Source organism: Platichthys flesus, chromosome 3, assembly GCF_949316205.1.
Source record: "Platichthys flesus chromosome 3, fPlaFle2.1, whole genome shotgun sequence".
In the NCBI taxonomy this organism is placed as follows: Eukaryota; Metazoa; Chordata; class Actinopteri; order Pleuronectiformes; family Pleuronectidae; genus Platichthys; species Platichthys flesus.
Window position 1 is genome coordinate 12,266,222 of NC_084947.1, and position 21,067 is coordinate 12,287,288.

Consider the following 21,067-nt stretch of genomic DNA (forward strand, 5'->3'; position numbering starts at 1 on the left):
CGGGGCCATAAACTACAAGCACACAGTGCACAGTGCACACCTGATTTCTCCCCCCCCCCCCCACGTAACCTGTCATCATTCTCACAGGTATTTATGCCCTTCACGTTTGCACAAAGAGCTTGCTGTATGATTACGTTTCAAAGATGAAGAAACAGGTTGCGGGTGGTTCAACATTTGGAGTTTTCCACTTACTAAACACATAGTAATACTTCTCATAAATGGAGCGAGGAGAATGGCTTTATTTCGGAGTTTGGCTTTCACATATGAAGAATGCAGCAGCCCCTATCATCGTGCAATATTTTGTATTCTTCTAATTTTGCATCTGTCGCAACACTCACTCGCTGGGAATTTTCCAGAAAATGTCTCCACTATATACAAGGGGTTGGCCGCAAAACGTCAGTGTCATGCCTGGAAGGAGCTTACAAGTTATCTCCACTGTTGCAGTGACGTGACTGAGCCCATCACAGTGAACGAGAGAAGACTTTAGCCTCTGAATAGCCAACTACACGGCCAGGGAGCAAAGAGATAAGGAAAGGGGTCTCTTGTTTGTTTGATAAAACAGGAAACATGTGTTGGTGGACAGTGTTATAAATATCCCGCCCCAGTTTGGCTCTGAAAGGACTCAACTTTCGCATGCAAAGTCCACCAAAGTCTATTTTTAGTCTGTGGCAATAAAGTCGATTGTTTCTGTGGAACAATAACTCAGGTTGAATTTAGCACAACTTTAAATTTAATACAACAAACATTTACTCCATGTATAAAGTTGGAATTGAGCTCATTGTGACCAACTTCCTCCTGTTAGTGTGACTCCCGAACTTATATTGTAAGTAAAGCATCAGAAATACCATACCTCCATTTTTCATGATGTAGACTGTAGAACAAAAGTGCTTACGATCTATAACACCATTAAGATGCTTATTCCCAGGAGATTAGGGAATTGGACCAGATGTAGTTGAGGATTAAAAGACTGTTTACAAAGTTGGATGACGCACCTAAACTTCCTCCCACTATCGAGAAACGAAGCCAAAATATCCCTCATACGAAACCTTCCATCTTGAGCCAAAGACATTGTTTGGAACCAGAATCTGCAGTAGTCAGTAATAAGTGTTTATCCTTGAGTTCTAAAAAGAGTATTGAGTGCATCTGCTTTTTATTAAACCTGATTTAAAAATAAAAGTTTAGATCATGCAATGTTGACATACTTTGGCTCGCTTTTTTCTCGGCACTTTGTCTTTTCTTGTAACTTTTATACGTCTAGCAGAGTAGCATGGCAGGATGTGAATCATGTCACAACCATTCAAGTAGTCCACAGGGTTCCATTCGAGTTTAGTTACCCAGTATTTGTATATTATTGATAGAAAGAGCTTATATAGATATATCTGGTAATGTCTAGCAGGACTTAAAGGGAGACAAAAGAGTTGTAACTTCAAGATCAAATATCTGTGCAGTATAGAGTAACTAGGTTAATGCAGTAAATTCCCTGTTGAAAATGGGTCTGTTAACTGAAGGGTGAACCAATTTGCCATCCAAGTTGCTGTGGTGTGTACGTCTGTCTGGTAAGTGATCCAACAGAGAGTGTTGTTGTGGCTGATCTGTCTGCATCATGACCCTGCCAAAAGGAAAGGGTCTGGTTAAGGGATTTGGTTTATTTTGTCTTCTGTCTCCTCCACCACCACCAGGTATCTCTGACTGGTCAAATCCCAGTTGGACTTACAATGCTTTAGACGTTAAGTGGTGTACTATATTATTTCCCAATACACGCTTTACAGTATTTTTCACCCTTAAAAGACCTCATCACACTGAAGAGGTGTGTCTGTGTGTTTTAGTTGGGATAGCATGTTGTGTTTTTAAATAAAAATGTATCAGATGAAAGAGAGAGAGATTAACATAAATACATTGTCCACATCAAACATCCACACACTGTGATTTAAGCCTTTTCTATAGGGACTCTCGGAGGAATGTCATTTCCTGAGATCTGTAAAAAAAAAAAAAAAAAAAGGCTATGGTGCGGATGTTGATGTTTTTCTTTCGGGCTCACTGTTGTTAATGTTACGGCATTCTTGAGATCCACACAGCTGATCTGTTGGATTTAGCTTTGCCCTGTCTGTCTGTCAGTGTGTGACTCTCACTCCCATTGTCACATTCAGTGTGGATTGTCGGAGTCAGAGTGGCTTGCTCTCTTGGATCCATTAGAACAAACTGTTTGTGCACTGCAGCCTCCCAAAGTGCTGGGACCCCTGGTTTGTTTCCTCCCGTAGGACGTCCCGCTACTCTTAACTCATTAAATCAAAAGTGCAGGTTGTTCTTTTTAGCAGCAGCAATCCCCCATATCTGGAGAAAACCCACCATGCCTTATCACTCCTCTCCTCACAGGATGAGGCCAACAGATGAGGTATTTTTTAAATCTCTATTTCTAGAGGCTTCCTCCTCAGTAATGCTTTGTCAGACCTTCTCATGACCACCATTGGCAGATGGCAATGAACCAACAAGGTGCGGACAGCTCCTTTCCTCTGTCAGTTTCCTTTTGATTAATGTCCAAAAACTCCTGCTTTTGAGGAAAGGCATGATTTGGTGTGATGTTAAACTCAGAGATCCAATGCAGCAGCACTAGAGGAAGTGAAGATCCTGGCATCCAAATACATGAAATACTAGAATAGTATTTACTAGAGTTCATATCTCCACCACAGTCCCCTTAAATTCAACCAAGCTGCATCAAATTTCACACATTCATCGCTAACAAGTCTTCAAGATCCATTAATTATTCCCAGGGAAGTTGTTGAAAATGTCAAAAACATCTGTTATCTCACACGCACAGAAGAAAGTGTGGAATGAAAAAGAGACTACTTTCTTTCTGCATTGATTTTCCTGAATACAGGGGTTTTCTTCGTGCAAAGCGGTGGAGCTCATGGAAATCGAATGCTCACCCTGAAACGAGACTTGTCAAACAAACCAAACATTTGACCCACATTCCTGTTCACTCTCAGGGGAAATATACTGGAGTGCAATCAGGAGCTGCAGACATTGTTGTCAAAGTGAATGGATTGTATCACAATAGCTCCGGACAGGTCGCCGCTCCTGCCTTTGTCGGAGGATACGAAACCTTTTGATGAGGCAGCAGCTCCCGAAAATGTGAAGCACGCTTGTCCCGACAGGGCCGTGAGTGACCTGGATCCCTCTCTGTGACCTGAGCTGCCTCTCTGAAGAGAAACCCATTCATGAGGGGACACAGAGTGTAAAGCCAGACAAGTGGAGTGGGCCAAAAATGTGTCCGGGCCAGGCGGGAGTGTATCACTGATGATGTGTAGGGTTGTTTTGTGATGGAGCGACATGCAACAAAGCAGTGGCGATTACAAATCATTGTTCAGGTCCTGCACAGAAGCGAAAGGCCAATAGTATCCGATCCAGATCAGAGTGTGGACCATCGTAAAGTGCTGAATGATCTGTCAGCATGCGGCACATCTGTGGGTTCAGTGCATCATTAAATTCCTATAGAACATTTCTGAAGCTTATACCCCCCTCTGACCCACATGCATTCCTCCAGTGCGTCTGTTCTTTATGCCTGCTACCTCAAGTGTAAAGGGGCACACTGTTTTCAGGTCTGCTCCCGGCCTTTGTCCTACCTTCCAGTTATTAGTGAAGGTTAAGCTTTCCCTACACGTGGAGCCGCGCTCGCAGAGCACGTTGCCACATGCGCAATAATCTGTGTTTCTCCTTCGCTTCCTTGTATATTTCCCCGGAACATCTCCCCTTTATTTTTTTTGATAAAAGACAATAAAAGCCGCAGCACAAAGAGTTTTCACCTCTGTTCCTCCTCATTTCTTTGTAAATTTTTTCCGCCTAGAGGTCAATGAAACTCCCTCTTCTGAGAAACCAGCGGTCCCGTGTCCTGCAGGGCTCTCGTGTATCCTGATTATATTTCCATTTTTCAGTGGGCGTGGTGTGCCTGTGTGTGCCGGGTCTAGTGTACACATGCATTGTTTTCCTCAGGTGTTGGGAAATGATTTACAGGCTTTCACCTGATTCTGATTGGAGTAACCCCCCCCCACACACACACAGAAATGCAACAAAGAGATTTGAAAAACAAAATTGGGGACTTTCTCAACCTTTTATAGTCCTTCTCAATTGTTTATTTGTGGGTCTCTCACTGTCTGTACTCGTCTGCCTTCCTCAGTGGCAGCTGGTAATCCACTTCAGCTCTTCTGAAAGGAGTGTCCCACGTGTCCTTATAAGGGCAAACTCCCTTGTAGGCGAGAGTTTGAAGCACTGATCCGATGCGGCCGTGTTGCACTCTAAAGTCAGCCCGCTCTGGAAATTATTACTGTAGCCCCTGTTCCATGCTTTAACACGCGCTACCCCCCCCCCCCCCCCTCATTACCATTCACGTGGACGCACGCACACACATTCTTGCACAAAATATACGTAACCAATTTATGCCAGGAAATGAACTTGACAAAAACAAGTAAGGGTTAAGTGCAAAAACAGAAAACGACATGAAGCACATGTACACCTATCGGGAGTCAAAAGGTCGGGTCTTGGTCTGAGAAGTCGTTGTGAGTGGGGGGGGCACCGTCTTCTGCACACAAGGCTGTGATGACCTTTGTCAACCACTGTACACAACATAAGGCAGGGACACTCTAGAAAGTGGGGCTCTTCACTGCCTATTCAGATACTGATAGGTCATCTCTTTTATTATGGCCGTGGATAGTGAGCGGATTGCACACAAACAAAGACAAGGTTGTCGCACTCACTCACGCACAATTTTGATGGAATTAGATCACAGCATTTGGTGGTTACACAACCGTGATTTTAGATTAAATTAAGTTAAATCCAAAAACACCCTATCAAAGAATCGGGCTGGGCGTTGAATTAAATCGTTTAGTACTTGGAACTTTGTGATCCTCAGTGACGAGTGTGTCTTTTGTAAAACAAAAACTAGATGTTAAAGTCCTAACATATATCATGTAAACTAACATGTTTAACTACTCAGCCTACAGTGCACAGACACATATAAAAACCTCATAATCGTCTCATTACAATTAATCCAGTTTTAAGCGGCTCAGAAAGAATCTCTAGTACTTTATTTTCCCATGAATAATGCTGTAATGAATCAGTCGGTATAGAGGGGTGTGATTTAGACAAATCTGAGCTTGTGCAGTATTTTCTTTCTATTTGCACGCCACTTTAGCCGAGTGCTCTGTCTTATTTCACTCCCACAGCTTTAACACAATCCTGTTACAGTGCTTTACCCAGTGGTACAGCGTGTGTGTTGTGTGGACCCACGGATACTGGCTCAGTATGTTTTGAAGAGAGGATCTTTTGAGTTCCTGCTGAATTCTTACCACGTTTCCCTCTGAGGCAAAATACATTGAACCTCTCAAACTGCATCTCTCATGTGCGGCGGCCGAGTTCAAGGAGAGTTGCTGTCCTCAGAAGTGCGTCCGCCGCCAGCTGGTTGGATTACTGCTAAACCACGAACACTCTCTAATTGGCCGTGATTGATTGAGCTGCTTCTTCTTCGAATGCCTTAAGATAGGTTTGTGGGTCGACTTCATAGAAAGCCTCTGCTGGGCCGGACGTGAGTCAAGTGGAGCTACGGTATGGCGCATGCCTTAGCAAGCCTGCCCGTGATGAAGCTCGCTTTTCACCACAGTAGAATTCAGGCCAAATAAGGTCATCTTTCGATTCAGTAAGTAAGTGCATTTGGATTAAAAAGACAAAGTCCAAAGTAATACCCCTCTTAAGCGACCTCTCCAGTTTCTATACAGGATTGCCTCATCTGTCCTCACCCCGTCAACCTTATCCACTTCCTCCTTCCTGTCTCAGTGAGTCAGCTGACTGTGCAGAAGTGGACAGGTGTGACGAGTCTTCAGTCAGCGGAGCACAGCGTGATGAGACTGTTGCCCTGGCGTCATTACAGGTGCTGACAGCTCGCCGGAGTCTCAGTGACGCCGTGTTTTCTGTAAAACATAACACTTGTGTGTGTGTGTGTGTGTGCGTGTGATTTCTGACTCATACGTCTGTTAGCAGCTAACGCAACACTGCGTGAGAAGCTGTTTCTGTCTAGGTGCAACGGCTGCTCTCTGGGTCACAGCGTTGTTATTTGGAGCCACCGTGGCACTCAGTAAATTCGGAGGCCTGTGGGCTGGTTTGAAAAATTCCTTTGGGTCAACGGCCGTTGGTGAACGGTGGTGTCACTGAGTAACTTCATTGATTTTTACTGCCCTCCTCCTCCTCCTCCTCTGAGCACAGATCACTCACTGTAAAGGCCACCTTCATGTGGGACTTTTGTCAAATGCACCGTTTTCCCGGATGACCGTGTGTTTCCGTCTCTGGCTCTTTAACAGTTTTTCTGTTTTCTTTGGCCAGCGCCCAAGTTCAAGGTGTGGTTTATTAGCTTGAGTCGCACCCGCTCGTTACTTTCCTGTGGCGCTAGTGGTCGTTGGTCCTTTTCAAACACGTCAAGGAAAAGTCAGTTACAGCCGCTGGCCTTGTGCCAGCCCGATTGGCCCATTTGGATCTAGTGTATGAATCCTGCAGCCAATCCAAATTAAGTCAACATGCATGATGCAGCCATGTGTGCACTGATTGGTCCGTTTTAAAAAATATGTAAACATGAACTGCTACTGGTTGAGTTGTTGGAGCAGGCAAGCTTCAAAGTGCTGCTAAATGCATTTCATCTCTTATCATCACATCATGACTGTAATTGCTTCTGTTTCAAAAGATTAGTGAAACTGATCTGGACAGGTCTGCTATCTGTCACATGCTCTGAGTTTATCCATTGCTTTTTTTATTTATTTTTTTAAGTCCGAACACTTTCTTTGGGGATTTTATCTGATATGTGCAAAACACAGCCTGTTATTAAATGCCAAGCAGGAGTTACTGTTTTTGAACTGAGGCCAAGGGCTGAGGCTGCTCTCTTACATCTCAATAATGTATAAATACATAAATCAGTCGGTCCGAAAACTTGGCAGCATTTGTGGAGTGTAATCGCACCATGACGTTGGTTCAGTAGTGGGCCTGGGAGTGTGATAACAGACGGCTCCCTAAGTGTTTATTTAGTGTGAGTGTGAGAGACAGTGATAGAACTGAACATTTCCTCTCGCCTCTCGTTACCTTCTTGCATCACAATCAGAAACCTGACACTGTGGCTCCTGGCCGTCGTTTCACCCCTGGGTTGGACCCAAGCTCAGACGATGATTACACTGCCATCTCCTTTCCTTGTGAGTCAGCAGGAATGTGAGGAATGACCTGAGCGCGGCCCAGACCTTTCCCACCCCTTTCTCATCTGCCCATTTTTAGGCATACCGAGGGCTAGTTACTCATTTTCATTTTCCCCCTCTTTCACTTTGTCTGCTCTCCCCTCTTCCTGTCTCGTATCCTTTTCTTTGAGGCTATTTTTCCCCCTGAGCACTTTCTCCTCTTACTCATTCTTTTCAGTCGGCTCAGCACTTTAAATTTCCACAAATTACAGTATATAGGAGAGCCCCTCTGAGCGAGTGCAGCTTGGGCTGCATATTTGGACGAACCACAGCAAGACTTTAAAAACCACTGGCCCTCCTCATGAGTTGTAAGACCCCCCTCCTTCCTCCCTCCTCTTCCTCATCCTCTGGGCCCAGCAGGGGGAGCACATCAACCCGTTTTCAACTCACCAGGGTGTACGTCTCAGCTTAGCAACCACATCCAGCTTCCTTTTATTTGAAGGCGGTAGGCATTACAAAGGTTTGTGTCTTAACTCTGCAGGTTTTAACTGGTGCAGCAGGGAACCTTAATGTGTGTGTGTGTGTGTGTGTGTGTGTGTGTGTGTGTGTGTGAGGGTATGTGTGTTGAGGGTGAGGTTTATAAGAGAAGCCTGCCAGCAGAGCGGCTCATCTCTGCATGTGATGACAGGTTCCCGCTGTTGACCAAAGGAGAAAGACATCTCCCGTTTGACAGCAGAGGACTCCCTCTACCCTTGTGTGTTCACAGCAGCTGCTCACTTGAAAGCATCCATGTGTCTGTATGCAGGCGTGCTGTACACACACACACACACACACACACACACACACACACACACACACACTCGCATGCCTTAATTACTCCTCTTTTTCCTTAACAAAATGTAAACCCCCTTTAGGTAATTGTCACTCGAGCGATGACATGGTTTAGTGAGTGTTTACAGTGAGCCACTTCAACGTCCGTGTGTCTGAGGCCTCCTGCGACAAACTTACTGCTCCACCGGGATGAAAGACAGCCAGAGAAGAAGACACCTGGGTGATAAGTCGACCTTAGAGAGACGATTCTCTCTCGTAGCAGAGCACCAGCTGTTTCTCATCCTCGGCTCCTCGCTCAGGTGGTCCCGTCTTTTCACATTAGCCCAGTCAGATCACATTTCATCACCTGTCTATAAGCTGAACGCTGGCCCTGCTGTACCTGTAACTCACATTTAAGCCAGGGAGGTTCAACCGAGATTTGTCCGACATGCTTTACTGCTGTTCGCATTCATCATCTGTCAGAAGTGACTCGGATTAAGCTGGCATAATACAAAAAAAAGACAAATAGAGTTCACGTGAAGGTGGATCCCTGAACTGTTCAGGACACTGTTATTTCTATTTGACAGCTGTGTGTGTTTGTGAGGCCACTTTGGATAAAGTCTGCCCCCGCTTGTAAAGCAGTGCCTTGCTGTCCTGGTTTGGCAGGGTTAATTACAGAGGGCATCTGAAAGAAGTCTTCGCTGTGACTTGTATTTTGACCCAGGAACCCTGCAGTTCTGCTTATTGACCGCCCTGTACTTACACTGAGAACAAGCCTGTGACCCTTAAGGAGCAGATTCTTTGTGGTGCTCTCACTCATGGATGCAAATATAAGAATGACAAGTACCTCGTATTAGCAAGCCAAATCTTTCGCTCTCTGTGAGGCGTCCTGCTCGGACAGCACACTTACGTGCACGTATTTGTCTCATGTCTTGTTTTGTGTTTGTCTATTTTTGTGTTTCGCGTGCAGCTGGATGGAACCGTGGATCTGGATGAGAGACGACTCATCCGTTCAGCCATCCGGGAGCTGAGGACGAGGGAGATCGAGGACATGGAAGCCGCTCTGGCCAGCAAGAGATTTCGACCCACACGCCTCAAACAGCAGGAGGACAAGGAGAACCAGCACAGGTAAGAGCACACACAAACGCACAGATACACATGAGCTGCCTTCAGATGTGCACTCGAGTCTGGACGCTTTCCTGTAATTTTTCTGCCAACCCCCTAGTAAAGTGTCAGCGAGTCCACTTGAGAATACAGGAGAAAAATGTCCTATTTGTAAGTGAAACTCCAGAAAACATCTAGACCCAATATTTAGAAAATGTTCCTGCTTCTGTCTCTGTGAAGACACTCACTGACATGGTGCAATCCCCAAATGTTGAGACCCAAACCATTATCATAACCCTGAGATGAAACCTAAATTGAACCGGAACCTTTACAACTAAGTTAACTCTCAAACAGCCCGTTAAAGACGTGATGACTGACCAAAATGTCCTCACTGCACAAGGTCTGTAATTCAAACTGGCCCTAATGGGAGTACTTGTCCATGTTCACACACACTAAGACCTGTCCTAATGACAAACGGCACACAGTGAGTAGAACTGTAGAAGCTTAGAAAACACTCACATCTTAGGTTTTACAGTAATTGTTTCCTTACGTCGGATTATCTCTCAGCATTTATGTCATGGGGGGTAACATAAAAAAAAATATTTAACAGTTTCTCCTAGCTTCATTATATAAATGCCTATTTAACAGGTAATCTGCAAAGTATCATAAACACATTTTGCTCTCCTGAGACATAGTCAACGACAAAATCACATAAATGATACGGTATGGGAATTTGAACCTTTTAAAGGTCTTACGTTTCCTCTCTGTGGGAATCCTGAGGTCCAAACAATAGGACAGCCCGAGTAACTTTACAGGTGTTAATTTAAAACTGGCTCCAGTTCAAGGCTGTGGAACAATCCCAACATCTGGTGTGGAGCACAGTCAGGATTTAACACTACTGTTTATGAAGAGGAGACCCGACCTTCTGCAGTCGTGGTTCTCCGTAACTGAATCCTATTAAGACCGGTGGCTGGGTTGGGCCGAATTATTACAGAGGCCTAATCATTTCCATTCATCGCTGCTCTCAGATGACTTGCGTTACAATAACAAATGCGAAGCCTCACTGAAGCTGCAACTGGAGGCCTACCTGCTGCAGCACATGCATGCACGTGCACACACATTAATACACACACAGTCTTATGGACCCATCTGAAAGTTGCATTAGCCCGTGCCTCTCCTTTCCCGAGGAGGAATGTGAAAGATTCCATTCCTGCATGCCACACATCCGTTTACAACGAGTGGAGGGAAGCGAGGATAATGAGAGAACTGGAGGAGTGCATTAGGAATAGAAACCAACATTAAAGCAAGCAGGGAAACTGGTGAAATACGAGACCGAAAGAAGGGAGGATGGATGAGAGAAGCCTTTTTCAGGCGCTGTGTGTCACTGCTGTCAAATCTCTTATGGCTCGGCATCACTTTTTCCACACTCATGGTTTTTCTTCTGGCCAAGGAAACTGTGTTATCTTGAATCTGTCTCCTGCTGCACTGAATACGTATAAGATCAGAGTCTGATATTTTAAGATACTATGACAACCAAATTATCACTTGTCCAGTTATGGTCATTCATAACACAAACCATTTAACCACTTGACTGTCTCCTTCTCTCAGGTCAGAATCGAATGAAAACTTGGACATACTGTCACAAAAGCTCCAGTCGATCCAGGACATTGATGAGCTCACTAAAATGGTGAGTGTTGATGAACTAAAATAAAAGCATATGGTGACGCTGCAGCCTTGGGCCCTGTAGACTGAGATCATGTGTGTGTTTTGCATGAAGCTGCGTGCCGCCGGCGAATACGAGGAGAGGAAGATGATTAGAGCGGCCATCCGACAGATCCGAGACGAACAGCAGCAAGGTGAGTCCAGCTGTTTGATAAAGCCGAGTCAAGCACACCATTTTTAGACATGAACTACAGGAAATTGAGTTGAGACATTTTCCAGAGTGCCTTTTCACATATTAGGAACGCAGCAGGAGATTCTCCATGTCACAACAACAGGAAATGTCCAGCACATTGATGTGAGGGTTGGCGCACTTCATGCATCTTTTCACTGATTAGAGGAAAATGTTTTGCCTTGGTTGTGACCCCACTTTAAGGACAATGCATTTTGACACTAAAAGTAATAAGCCTAAAGTTGAAGCTTTAAAAATAAAGTTAAAGGTCACAATGTCGGATTAAATGGGCCATAACTAGACTTTTATTTATGAATGTGTCACCACAAGAAAAAAAACATGCCTAATATGTTATGATATTCTAGATGTCACTGCCTCAGTGTGGATTAAACTCAGGGATTTGATTTATTTTGGCACCAAAGTCGGTCTCTGATTGGCCTGATGAAATAACTGTGACCTGCCAAAACTTAATAATGGCTGGTTTGACGTTAATCCAAACTTAAAAAAATAAATATAAACATGTTTTTGTTTTAAAGAAGCTCTGGGGAGAAATACCCATTGTCACTGAGCGTGTGTGCATATTTCACAAGGGACAGATAGCAGCCTGTCTGGTGTGGCCATCGTCTCTGTGGTAGATCTACCTATGATACTGGATCAGATAGTGGATTCCTTTCATTCCTCAGGCCGGTCTGGTCTGTGTGAGGCCCCTGTCAGTCTGAAACACTGTGATGCACTGACACCGTGACACACACAAATATGTGAGCACCTTCACCCCCTGCATAGTCTTTTTGTGTGTCATCTATTAAACTCCTATTATTGTCTAAGCACGGCTGCCTGTGTTTTAGGGACTGTGGAGAGGGTTAAAGCTCCCGGTCGCTGCCTGGATCCTGAGAGCGTGGAGCCCCAGGGCATCATGGGAATTGGAGTGAGTACAGCAGAGTTTAACAAAGTGATCCATCCCTATAATTGAATGTCACAGCAAGAAGCAAATGCATTATGTTCATCACCACCATTGCAGCTGATGAGCAAACTATCTCCGATTTAACGTGCACTCCTGTCAGCTTCCATTTGCGAGAATGAACTGAGCACAGAGCAATTTGTGGGTGCTGAGTCTGTTTGAATGGTAACGCAGACCGCCGAGGTTTCTCTGCCGCCACAACCAGGAATGCAGCAAACAACAACAACAACAACAAGCATTGTGACTTGAGTCACACAGTGTGTCATTAATGCGGCTGCAACACACACTTGCACAAACAGACACACAGGAAAGTACATGCAGAGGCTTTACCACAAGGCAAGGAATGCATTTTGTTTTAACGTCCTTATCCTGGTTTCTGGACGAGTATGTGGAGAGAGATAAAATTGTATCTGACCTGCCTGGAGTTTAGTGAAGGCAGCATCTGGATCTGTCAGCACAGGCTTCTACTTTAAACAATTGAGAGTGATTGGGTTTAATCAATGGTAAAAAAAGGATTTTAACTAGCATGGTGCTAAGTAGAGTCAAAGCCAAACCGTCTCCTTATGTAACCACATTCAAAATTTCTAGTGCTGGATTTTTATTTAGATGATATAGCTGTTATTCATTCTTTAACAACTATTGTCTCCTCTCTGCATTTTTTCTGTCATACTAACATGAGTCAAATTTTATTCTATGTGTATGTGTATTGAGGATGTTTAGCATTTTATCTTATTAGTATAATATACTTAATATATTTTGGTCTGGTTTTCACAAATGACATCACTGATTGTACTACATGCAAAAATATGTAGTACAATCAAGATCAAAAAATTATTTTGTTAAGATGTTGAAAAACATTTCACAATGTTAAAGAATGAGCTCCTCCTCGGTTCATGCTCCACCTCTCCAGAGAATTTCATGGAAATCACTTGAGTAGTTTTTGGATATTCCTGCTAACTACCAAACAAATGTAGACAAAAACCTAACCTCCCTGTCCGAGGTAATTACATTTTGAGGACCCTCTCTGTAACGCCAGACTTCCTCCTCACAGCGGATTGTCCCTCTAGAGGAGAACAAACAAGACTCTGTTTTCTTCTGTCTCTTCCAGTGCAGCAGATTGGATTATATGGTTGTTGCAGACATCATGATGTGAAGAGACTTGAATGCCTGGTGTTATCTTATTGGCTTTATTTCCCCCTTTTTTTTTTTTTTAAAAGAATGCTCTGTTTCCAGTCGATGAGATCTCTATGGAGAAAAAAACAAACTTACTGTGTGAGCTCACCGCTGTTGTAATCAAGCCTCTGAGTGCTTAAAGTGATGAAACGCTTACAACACTGTGTCTACGCTTTGAGAGAAAATACAATAAGTTGTTCTATCAGTGCTCTATGTTCTGGTTGTTCATGCGTAAGAAACCGTTTATATCGTCATAGTATTTTCTCTGTCGCAGCCTGTGCTTCGCCTGCGTGCATTCCCGGGTGTGTTTGTGTTTTCTCCTCAGATGGGAAGTGATGATAGGATGTTGACGTCACAGGATGCTCTGGCATTCAAGCCTTTTTACCTCACTTCCTGTCAGCCCGGTTGTACGGCGGTGGGTTTGTGAACCACAGGTGGTGTGATGGATGAGAGGGTGGGTGGTGAAGATCTGGATGGGGGGGAGGCTGGACAGACAGGCACCCCACCAGCTGTGTCTCAGCAGTCTAGTCTGCACTGGAGTGGGTACGTGGCCAAAAACAACATTGGCCCGCAGCAGCAGCAGCAGCAGCAGCAGGGCTCCTTCCACTCACATCACAGCAGCGGATCTCTTTGAGCTGAGTCCGATTGTCTCTTTGCAGATGGAGGTCCCTGATAGGCTTCCACAGCAGCCGAGCACACAACAGCCAAACACACAAAAGCCAAACACACAACATGCAATATGACGGCAGCCTGAGACAAACACCCGCTGAAGAGCTTGTGTGACACAACCGTAAAGCTATTAAACGTCACAACTCTTCATTAAAATTGTGTACTTGCATTATCGAAAATATTTTAAACATTGGTACGTTTCAGTTTGGCCGCCTTAAATTTTCGTGTCTCTGCTGTAACTTCCAGGGCAAATGATGCATGGCGAAGGAAAAACACACTGTTAGCCTTAGATTTAGATTGGCAATGATGGTAAAGACAACAACTCATGATCCCATGCTGCTTCACAATGTCATCACATTATTTGGATTGAGAGACGCCAAACAGCCGAAGTTACGTATTGTACGTTTAGAAGGGAAACTTTATCGTGAATGTGCCTGTTTATTAATGTAGTTATTCATGTGGAATCTGACCAGAATCCAACTCCCGTTAGAATTTAAGAACTGTTATTAATAGGCACGGTTGAAGTGTCATAGCTGAGGTACGGTAAAAGTTTCCTTTTGCTCATTCGGAGAAACTGTACTCTAGCGGCTTATAAGGAATTTAATTATACGTATAGAGCGGAAAGAAAAGCCAATAGGAATAACGGATATTTATTTAATTATTTCAGGATAAAACCGTGTAAAAAATCTGACGATTTTATTGAGGATATGATACGTTTACATATCTTTTGTCTTAACATCAAGAGCAGTTGGAGAAATAAAGACAAATTTGGTCACAGTAATGGCAGTGTGTCAGAAGTTAATGAGTCAACCAGGCAACCCTTTTAACCTGTGTTTATGTGTGGTGGGGGTCAGGTCCCTGTGGAGACAGAATGGGAGGGAGGGGAAGTCAAGGGAGTGGCTTGTTGGTATTTTGTGTGTGTATGAGTATGTATGATGTGGCTGAGGGAGGAGAGTGGCAGAATAGTGAGCGTCCTGACTCCAATAGGGTAACTGCTGAGAGAGAGGGAGGAGAGAGAGGCAGTCAGTCCAGTGAGGAGAAGGTAAATGTCACTATGATTTTCCGGCTCTTGTGTGTCACAGACTTAAAGCTCCTCTCTGACTTTCTTCTTCTTTTTATTCCAACTAAAGGAACTGTTAGATATAATTCCACATCTGTTTCTGTCTGTTTGAAGAATAATGGGACGTGCCTGCCTCTCTGTTTAACTCTCAGGTTTGTGTACAGTTTTTTTTGTTAATTCACCTTTTATTAATTTCAGCTGACCATAATGATGCAAGATAATAAACTGGCTCATTGGACAACTTTACAGAAAATAATTCCGTGAAAGAATGGAAAACAAAACGAGATAACTTCTTGGAGTATTCTTTAGATTTTTTTGGTTTTAAATGTATTTTGGGAACTGGTCTCTTTGAGGCTGCAGGTCTGCATGTCGTCTGGGTGCTTTGGGAGAGCACAGGTAGGCTGCGTGTTGGGCGTGTGTTGCAGCTCCAGACAGACTTTTGTTTGTTCCCTGATCTCATCATAAACGTGTTGCAAGACGAGACCTGAGGAAAGGGCAAGGCTTGAATTGTCTTAAAGCCATTGCAATAGCCCGGACTTTGGAAAAAGTACAGTAGATCCACTTTGAAAAGCTGAGAGTGGCACGTGGTGATTTACAGTAAGTAAAGATGACTTCTCCTGTGGGTTTCCTCACTCCAGACTGTATGTGTGTGTGTGAGAGATACCCACCTGATTGCTATTTCATTCCAGCTACTTTATTTCAATTATTGGAGTTGAGCCGAGCGTGTGGTTCCTCCGGCTGCAGTAATGGAAAGTGAGCTGCCAGGTTTCGTCTTCTCTCTTCCACGTGGAGGGATGGTGGAAGACCCTCGGATGATTCTGACCTCACCAGTGATGGGGACTGATGAATTTACCTTTCATGGAAAAATGGAGCATTCAAACTCAGATGTGTTGTCAATCACTGCTCTCTGAACCGATGGTGGAGGAGGTGTGCAACCTCGCCACTGGCTCAGCCTCTGCCTCATTGTTGTTTTATATTTTTGAGGGTTCAGAGGAGTCCAGATGGCCCACGCCTCGCCTTGGTCACGAGAGAGGGACCAGTTGTGTTTGTGTTTATGAGTTTTAGATATTGCAATCATGGCTCAACACAAAGAGGCCTCCTGATGCCAGATGGGGGCAAGTGGTTCGGGCGAGCGTCGGAGTGGCACAGCGTCGGTGTTCCACTCTGTCAGGTCCCCGAACGTTGGGGCCAGGGCAAAGCCGCTAATGACAGCTCGGTGGCTGGCAGCAGGTCCCGCGTTCTGGTCTGCGTCTCCAGTTCCACTTTATCTTCCCTTTTTTCCCTCTGCCTCACTGTCTGTGAGAAATATGTTCCCTGTGGTTTGGTGGGAGCTGTGAAATGACGGCTGCCTGTCTGACTCCTGGTGGAGGCTGCGGAGGGGGTGGAGCAGCGGGTGAGGAAAGACTCCTTCTCTCTAATTGTGTATATGTCCCAAGCGCAATTATCTCCTGGTGACTCCACTATAGAAGTGTCCTCAGTGTGTGACCTCCTCACATTATAACACTGAAGTGCCTCCAGTCTTTGGTGCTGCTGCAGAGGACTGTCTGTGTCCTCATCAGACACTGGGATCACTCATTAAAGGAGCATTCCACAAAAGTTTTCGCTTTCTCCTGCGGTCTCCAAGACTGCTTCAGCAACTTTCACCTTTGTCTTGAAAAGCTTAGATGACATTTTTATAACCTTAAGTCTGTGCTGCCCCCCCCCCCCTTTTTTTTTTAACAAGATGAAACTAAGTCTACTGGATGTTTTTCCATGGAACTTGGTGGCAAGACAGTGTTGGTATGGGTCAGGAATCCTCCATGTCCCTTGAGGGGCATAAGGCATAGACTACCTGCCTGAGTCTGGGTCTGTCCTGGGCACCGTGTTGGGGTGTCCCCGTGTCAGACCCATCTCGTTCAGCTCGGCCGTCTCTCTTAGCTGCTCTGTTGTTCTGGGCCGACCTTGTTTACATTTTCCAGGCGGTGTCATCTTAGGGCAGTTTGGTCTGAGGACATGACATTGTATCTGCCAGTGTCTGATCTCTAGCACCACACTCTGGCATCTATACTTCTTTCACACTCAAATTAGTGGATCAAAACAGGTTTCTTTAACTTTGGTAAATTCTAAAAAGTCAAATGACTCCTTACCTATTGCGAGCAGAGGAGTTTGCCTTCCTGTGATTTATCTACCTGTACATTGTGTTCAATATCACAAAGGCTCCAAAAACTGAGGTGCTCTCTTTCACCTCACTCTCTTGTCATTTAGCTCGTTCACTTGCTTGTCACTTTTCCATCACTGCCATCAGAGCCAATAAAAACCCATTTCTACTCATTTCTCATTTGACCAGGAGTGAATGCCCAGTGTATCTATTCCTGAGGCATCAGGGAAGAACATTTGAGATAGGGCTTTTTGACATTTTCACTGATTTCACAGAGATTAATTCATTCATGAATTTTGAAGGAAATGGCAGTGACACTGTGGAGAACCTTATCCTACATATTAAGTTTTTTGTTTCTCTTTCCTGCCTTTAAGGAAACTTTTCCTCTCTTGGAAAAATTTAGCAAAACAACTTATTAACAATTTATTTTACTAAATAAATATTTTTGAAAGTTTAATCATGGGTCTTTGTTAAACCGAGCAGTTTCACCTTTTCCTTTTTGTGCTGCCGTCTCCTGCGACAGGGTCTGATTACATTTTCTCCTCGGTGATTGAGCTGCTTTGCCCTGTAATCTGCTCAAGGTGGGGAAGGTCACAGTCAGTGGAGCAGAAAGCCTTGTCTCATTTTACACCTCTGCCGCTCGCTTGTGTTTAAAGTTGGAACGGGCTTTGTGTTTTGTCTCCCCGCTGACTCTCGGCCTCTCTCTGATCACACACTGCATTGATTAGAAGCTTTTAAAACACAAAGGTGCGATTTATAAGATTTTCATGCTGCTGCTGACAACTGTACCAGTCCCTTGTTGACGCATGGGGAACTGATTGCGTGTTGTGGGTGTGTGCTTTCTTTGCTTGCTTGAGAGATTGTGAATATGTTTTCAGAAGCTTTTTGCATTAATGTCAGGCTGTAATTCTGGTCTAAGTATAATTATATTTTCATTGTGTAAGGTCATGGCCTGTCTGTTTTTCCAGGATCCACCCAAACGTGTGCTTGTCTATTCTTAACCCAGATGCCTCTTATAAAACCCCTCTAAGCAGATTATGTGCTGTGATATGGTTCAGAATGATGCATCCCACTCAAAGCTCCACACAAGTTTTTGTGCCTTTTTAATAGAAAAGTTTCTAGGTCCTCAGGGTGTTGTGGATTAAGAATATGTAGGGGAGTGATTTAAAGAGTGTGTGCACACGTGCTCGGAGGAGACTTATTTGTGCAGCTGATTCTCCTGTGGAGTAGCTCAAGGTCAGACACCAGAGGCCCAATAGCAGTTCTTCATCTTACCCTCTCCGTCCTCCCCCACCGCACCCGCCCGTTTCCTCTCCATATGCCAAAATACTGCTGCCTGTCCTCTGAGGTCTGCTTCCTGCTGTGACTATCAGAGCAGAGTGGCACCGAGATGCTGCAGAAATGGTTCTTTCTTTTTTTTTTACTGCATAGTAAAAGAATAGGAATGAAACATGGATCAGTCGGTTCCCAGTGGATTTGTTGTGCCCTTTCAGTTATTTAATCAACATAATTACCATGGTGGACCAAAGCTAGCAAAGTAAGCAATTCTCCAAGAGAAGGTGCAGCGGGCAACAAGCATTTGTGTCAGTAGGTGCTGTCAGCCGTAACTGAACATTGGAAAACACTTGACATTTAATTTGCCCTTGTCAGAATTATCATGATGTTCTGAAATGACTTATTTTAGCAAGGTTTCCTTCTTCAATGTTAATGTTGCACATTTGCTATTGTGAATAATTGAACATAATTGATAATCTGAAGTACTTTGTTAGACTGCAGTTTATTTTGAAATAAGGAACTACCCAAGTTGACTCAGATCATAAATCAAAGATATACCAGCATTGAGCTATGTGTTGAATCTATGTTGACTCTTCTGACTGCCAGGGCGTCTCTTTCAGACATGTACAATGAAAAATAAAACAGATCTTTACTTTTCCAGCTGGCCAAACCTGTTGCTCATCATGGCTGGGGCATTTGACCTCGACCTCCAACATAAAACCTGTTGTTATCACCAGCTGACCTCAAACAGATGATCATAGAGCAGATTGTTTTTGCTCTGGAGAAATGGGCCGGCAGTTTGGAATTGGCTGTTGTCCTAAGAAATAGCTGAAGGCATTTGTGATCTGAGATAAGAAAAGTGAAAGCATAAAATAGGACTTAAAATAGAATGTTAACAATACAATTAAATAAAGAATACAGAGAATATAAACAGAAAATATGAGTATATGTGAATGATATACTAAGGAAATGGTCAACTTTTTCAGCTGAATTGAGGTTCACTGAGCATGTGTGATTTTTGACATTTTTTTCTTCTGTTTTGTCCTCACAGGAGACGGAGAATCACAGTGATCGAGAGCGCGTCAGATCTCAGATCCTGGAGTTGCAGCACGGCCAGCAGACGCAGCAGAGCAGAGAGTTGCAGAGAAGAGGTGAGAAACACTCACTTGGCACCAAACTGCACGGGACGTCTCCTGGAGCAGTTGTCCCATCTTTCCACTGGCTGCGTTGATAATGTATCTGCACGTGACATTTAGAGCACGTTTGGACATGCTACTCTTTCTGGATCATTGAATAACAAAAGCTTGTATATACTGTAAACAGTTGCCTAAAGATTTAATCTTGGTAAGCAGCACTGCAGACGTGAGGCCAACACTGACCACCTCTGTTGCGTGTACCTGCGCCTGCATATACATCCGCCTTCATGCAATTTCCTCCTTGCTGCCTGTTAAAATATTAAGCCTAAAGGAGCCATTCTCCCGAGGTGTCGGTCAAGAGGTCATGTTAGCTCAGACTCTTTGAGCTCCTTCATCTGACTTTATTAGCTGTTTGGAGTCACTTACAGCCATAGGCTTAATGACTTAGGCTTCCTAAGTGTGAGGTAATTTCATTAACCACTCTGTTAGACCAACCATTAATAACTTAGGATGAATGCTGTCCTTCAGGAGGGAATGAATGTGCTTCCTTCACTGGAACCTTGAAGCTTTGCAGGCGCACCAACCAGAGCTGAGGATGAATGGCTTGTAAAATGACAAACACACATTGTTGACGAGTCATCAATGGTGTGACAGAAATTTGTAACATTTCAATCACCTCAGAATTAATTGGACAACCTCCTGCATGTAGGAAAAATTTAACGTATTCATCTTTTAAGCCAAGCGCAGGCCGGGCTGACCTTGAGTAGGCCTGAAGGTTGACAGCCATGATAATGTCATTCTGTGTGGCCTGGTTTTACCCTGGATTGTTGGCTTTGGGGTTATGGGAAGCAACGGAGGGAAACCCAACAGCCACACCTCTGCTAAATAAAGCTGATACCAGAACAGAGCTGAGGTTGGTTTGACGTGGCGCAGAAACTTCCCAGTGTTCCTGATTTATCCCTGCCTTACAATTTAAACAAGGGTGAAGCTGGGGTGACCAGAAAAAGACCACCGTAGAAAAGCAAAGGAGGACAAGAATTGAGCAAGACACAGGACGTCTGTGGTCGGGACAGGACAGTGTAGCCGGGGTGGGGCCTGTTTTCAGCAGAGGGAAAGTAGCAGAAAAGTTTTAACTTGGATGATCGGTGGCTTGTTTTTTTTTTTGGGACGTAGCACAAACGCATACCTCTTCCTCTCGTTCAAAAAAGGCTCACATTAACATTCTTTACCTCAATGACCATATGTCCAGCTGGCTCTTGTGCAAACTGTAACAGGTAGGGCTATGATTTAGGAAATGAAATGTTTGCAGAGACTCTCAGTGGAATGTGCTACGCGCCTCAAGTTCCCCTAACAGAATCTTGCTCAAGTTGGACAATAATACAAATTCAAAATTTACACTGGACCGAGCACAGGAGCATCTTGTGCATTACCATAAATATCAGGCTGCTTGTCATGCATATAAATCAGAACACCCTGGTGTGCAGCTGTAAAACCATTCAGCTGTATGAGAACTTTTATTGTCCCTGTGTAAAACTTAAAATCGAATTACTCAACCACTCTCCACTGATGTCATTAAATAACGACTGAAAAATCTTTCAATATTTCATATAAACCCTAAGGTTGCATAACAATAACTAGTAGAAAGTATCCTTCAC

At 44.1% G+C, this 21,067-nt stretch overlaps 1 protein-coding gene across 4 annotated transcripts in view; it reads left to right on the plus strand.

Moving 5' to 3' along the window:
- Positions 1–21,067, plus strand: part of smtnb (smoothelin b) — a 46,814-nt gene that overhangs the window by 4,929 nt on the left and 20,818 nt on the right. For all 4 annotated transcript variants that reach the window (XM_062381920.1, XM_062381922.1, XM_062381923.1 and 1 more), the window contains exons 2-6: positions 8,980–9,137; positions 10,722–10,800; positions 10,891–10,969; positions 11,850–11,929; positions 19,328–19,427. In XM_062381920.1, coding sequence (XP_062237904.1) covers positions 8,980–9,137; positions 10,722–10,800; positions 10,891–10,969; positions 11,850–11,929; positions 19,328–19,427 — 496 coding nt within the window. The remainder of the gene's footprint in view (positions 1–8,979; positions 9,138–10,721; positions 10,801–10,890; positions 10,970–11,849; positions 11,930–19,327; positions 19,428–21,067) is intronic.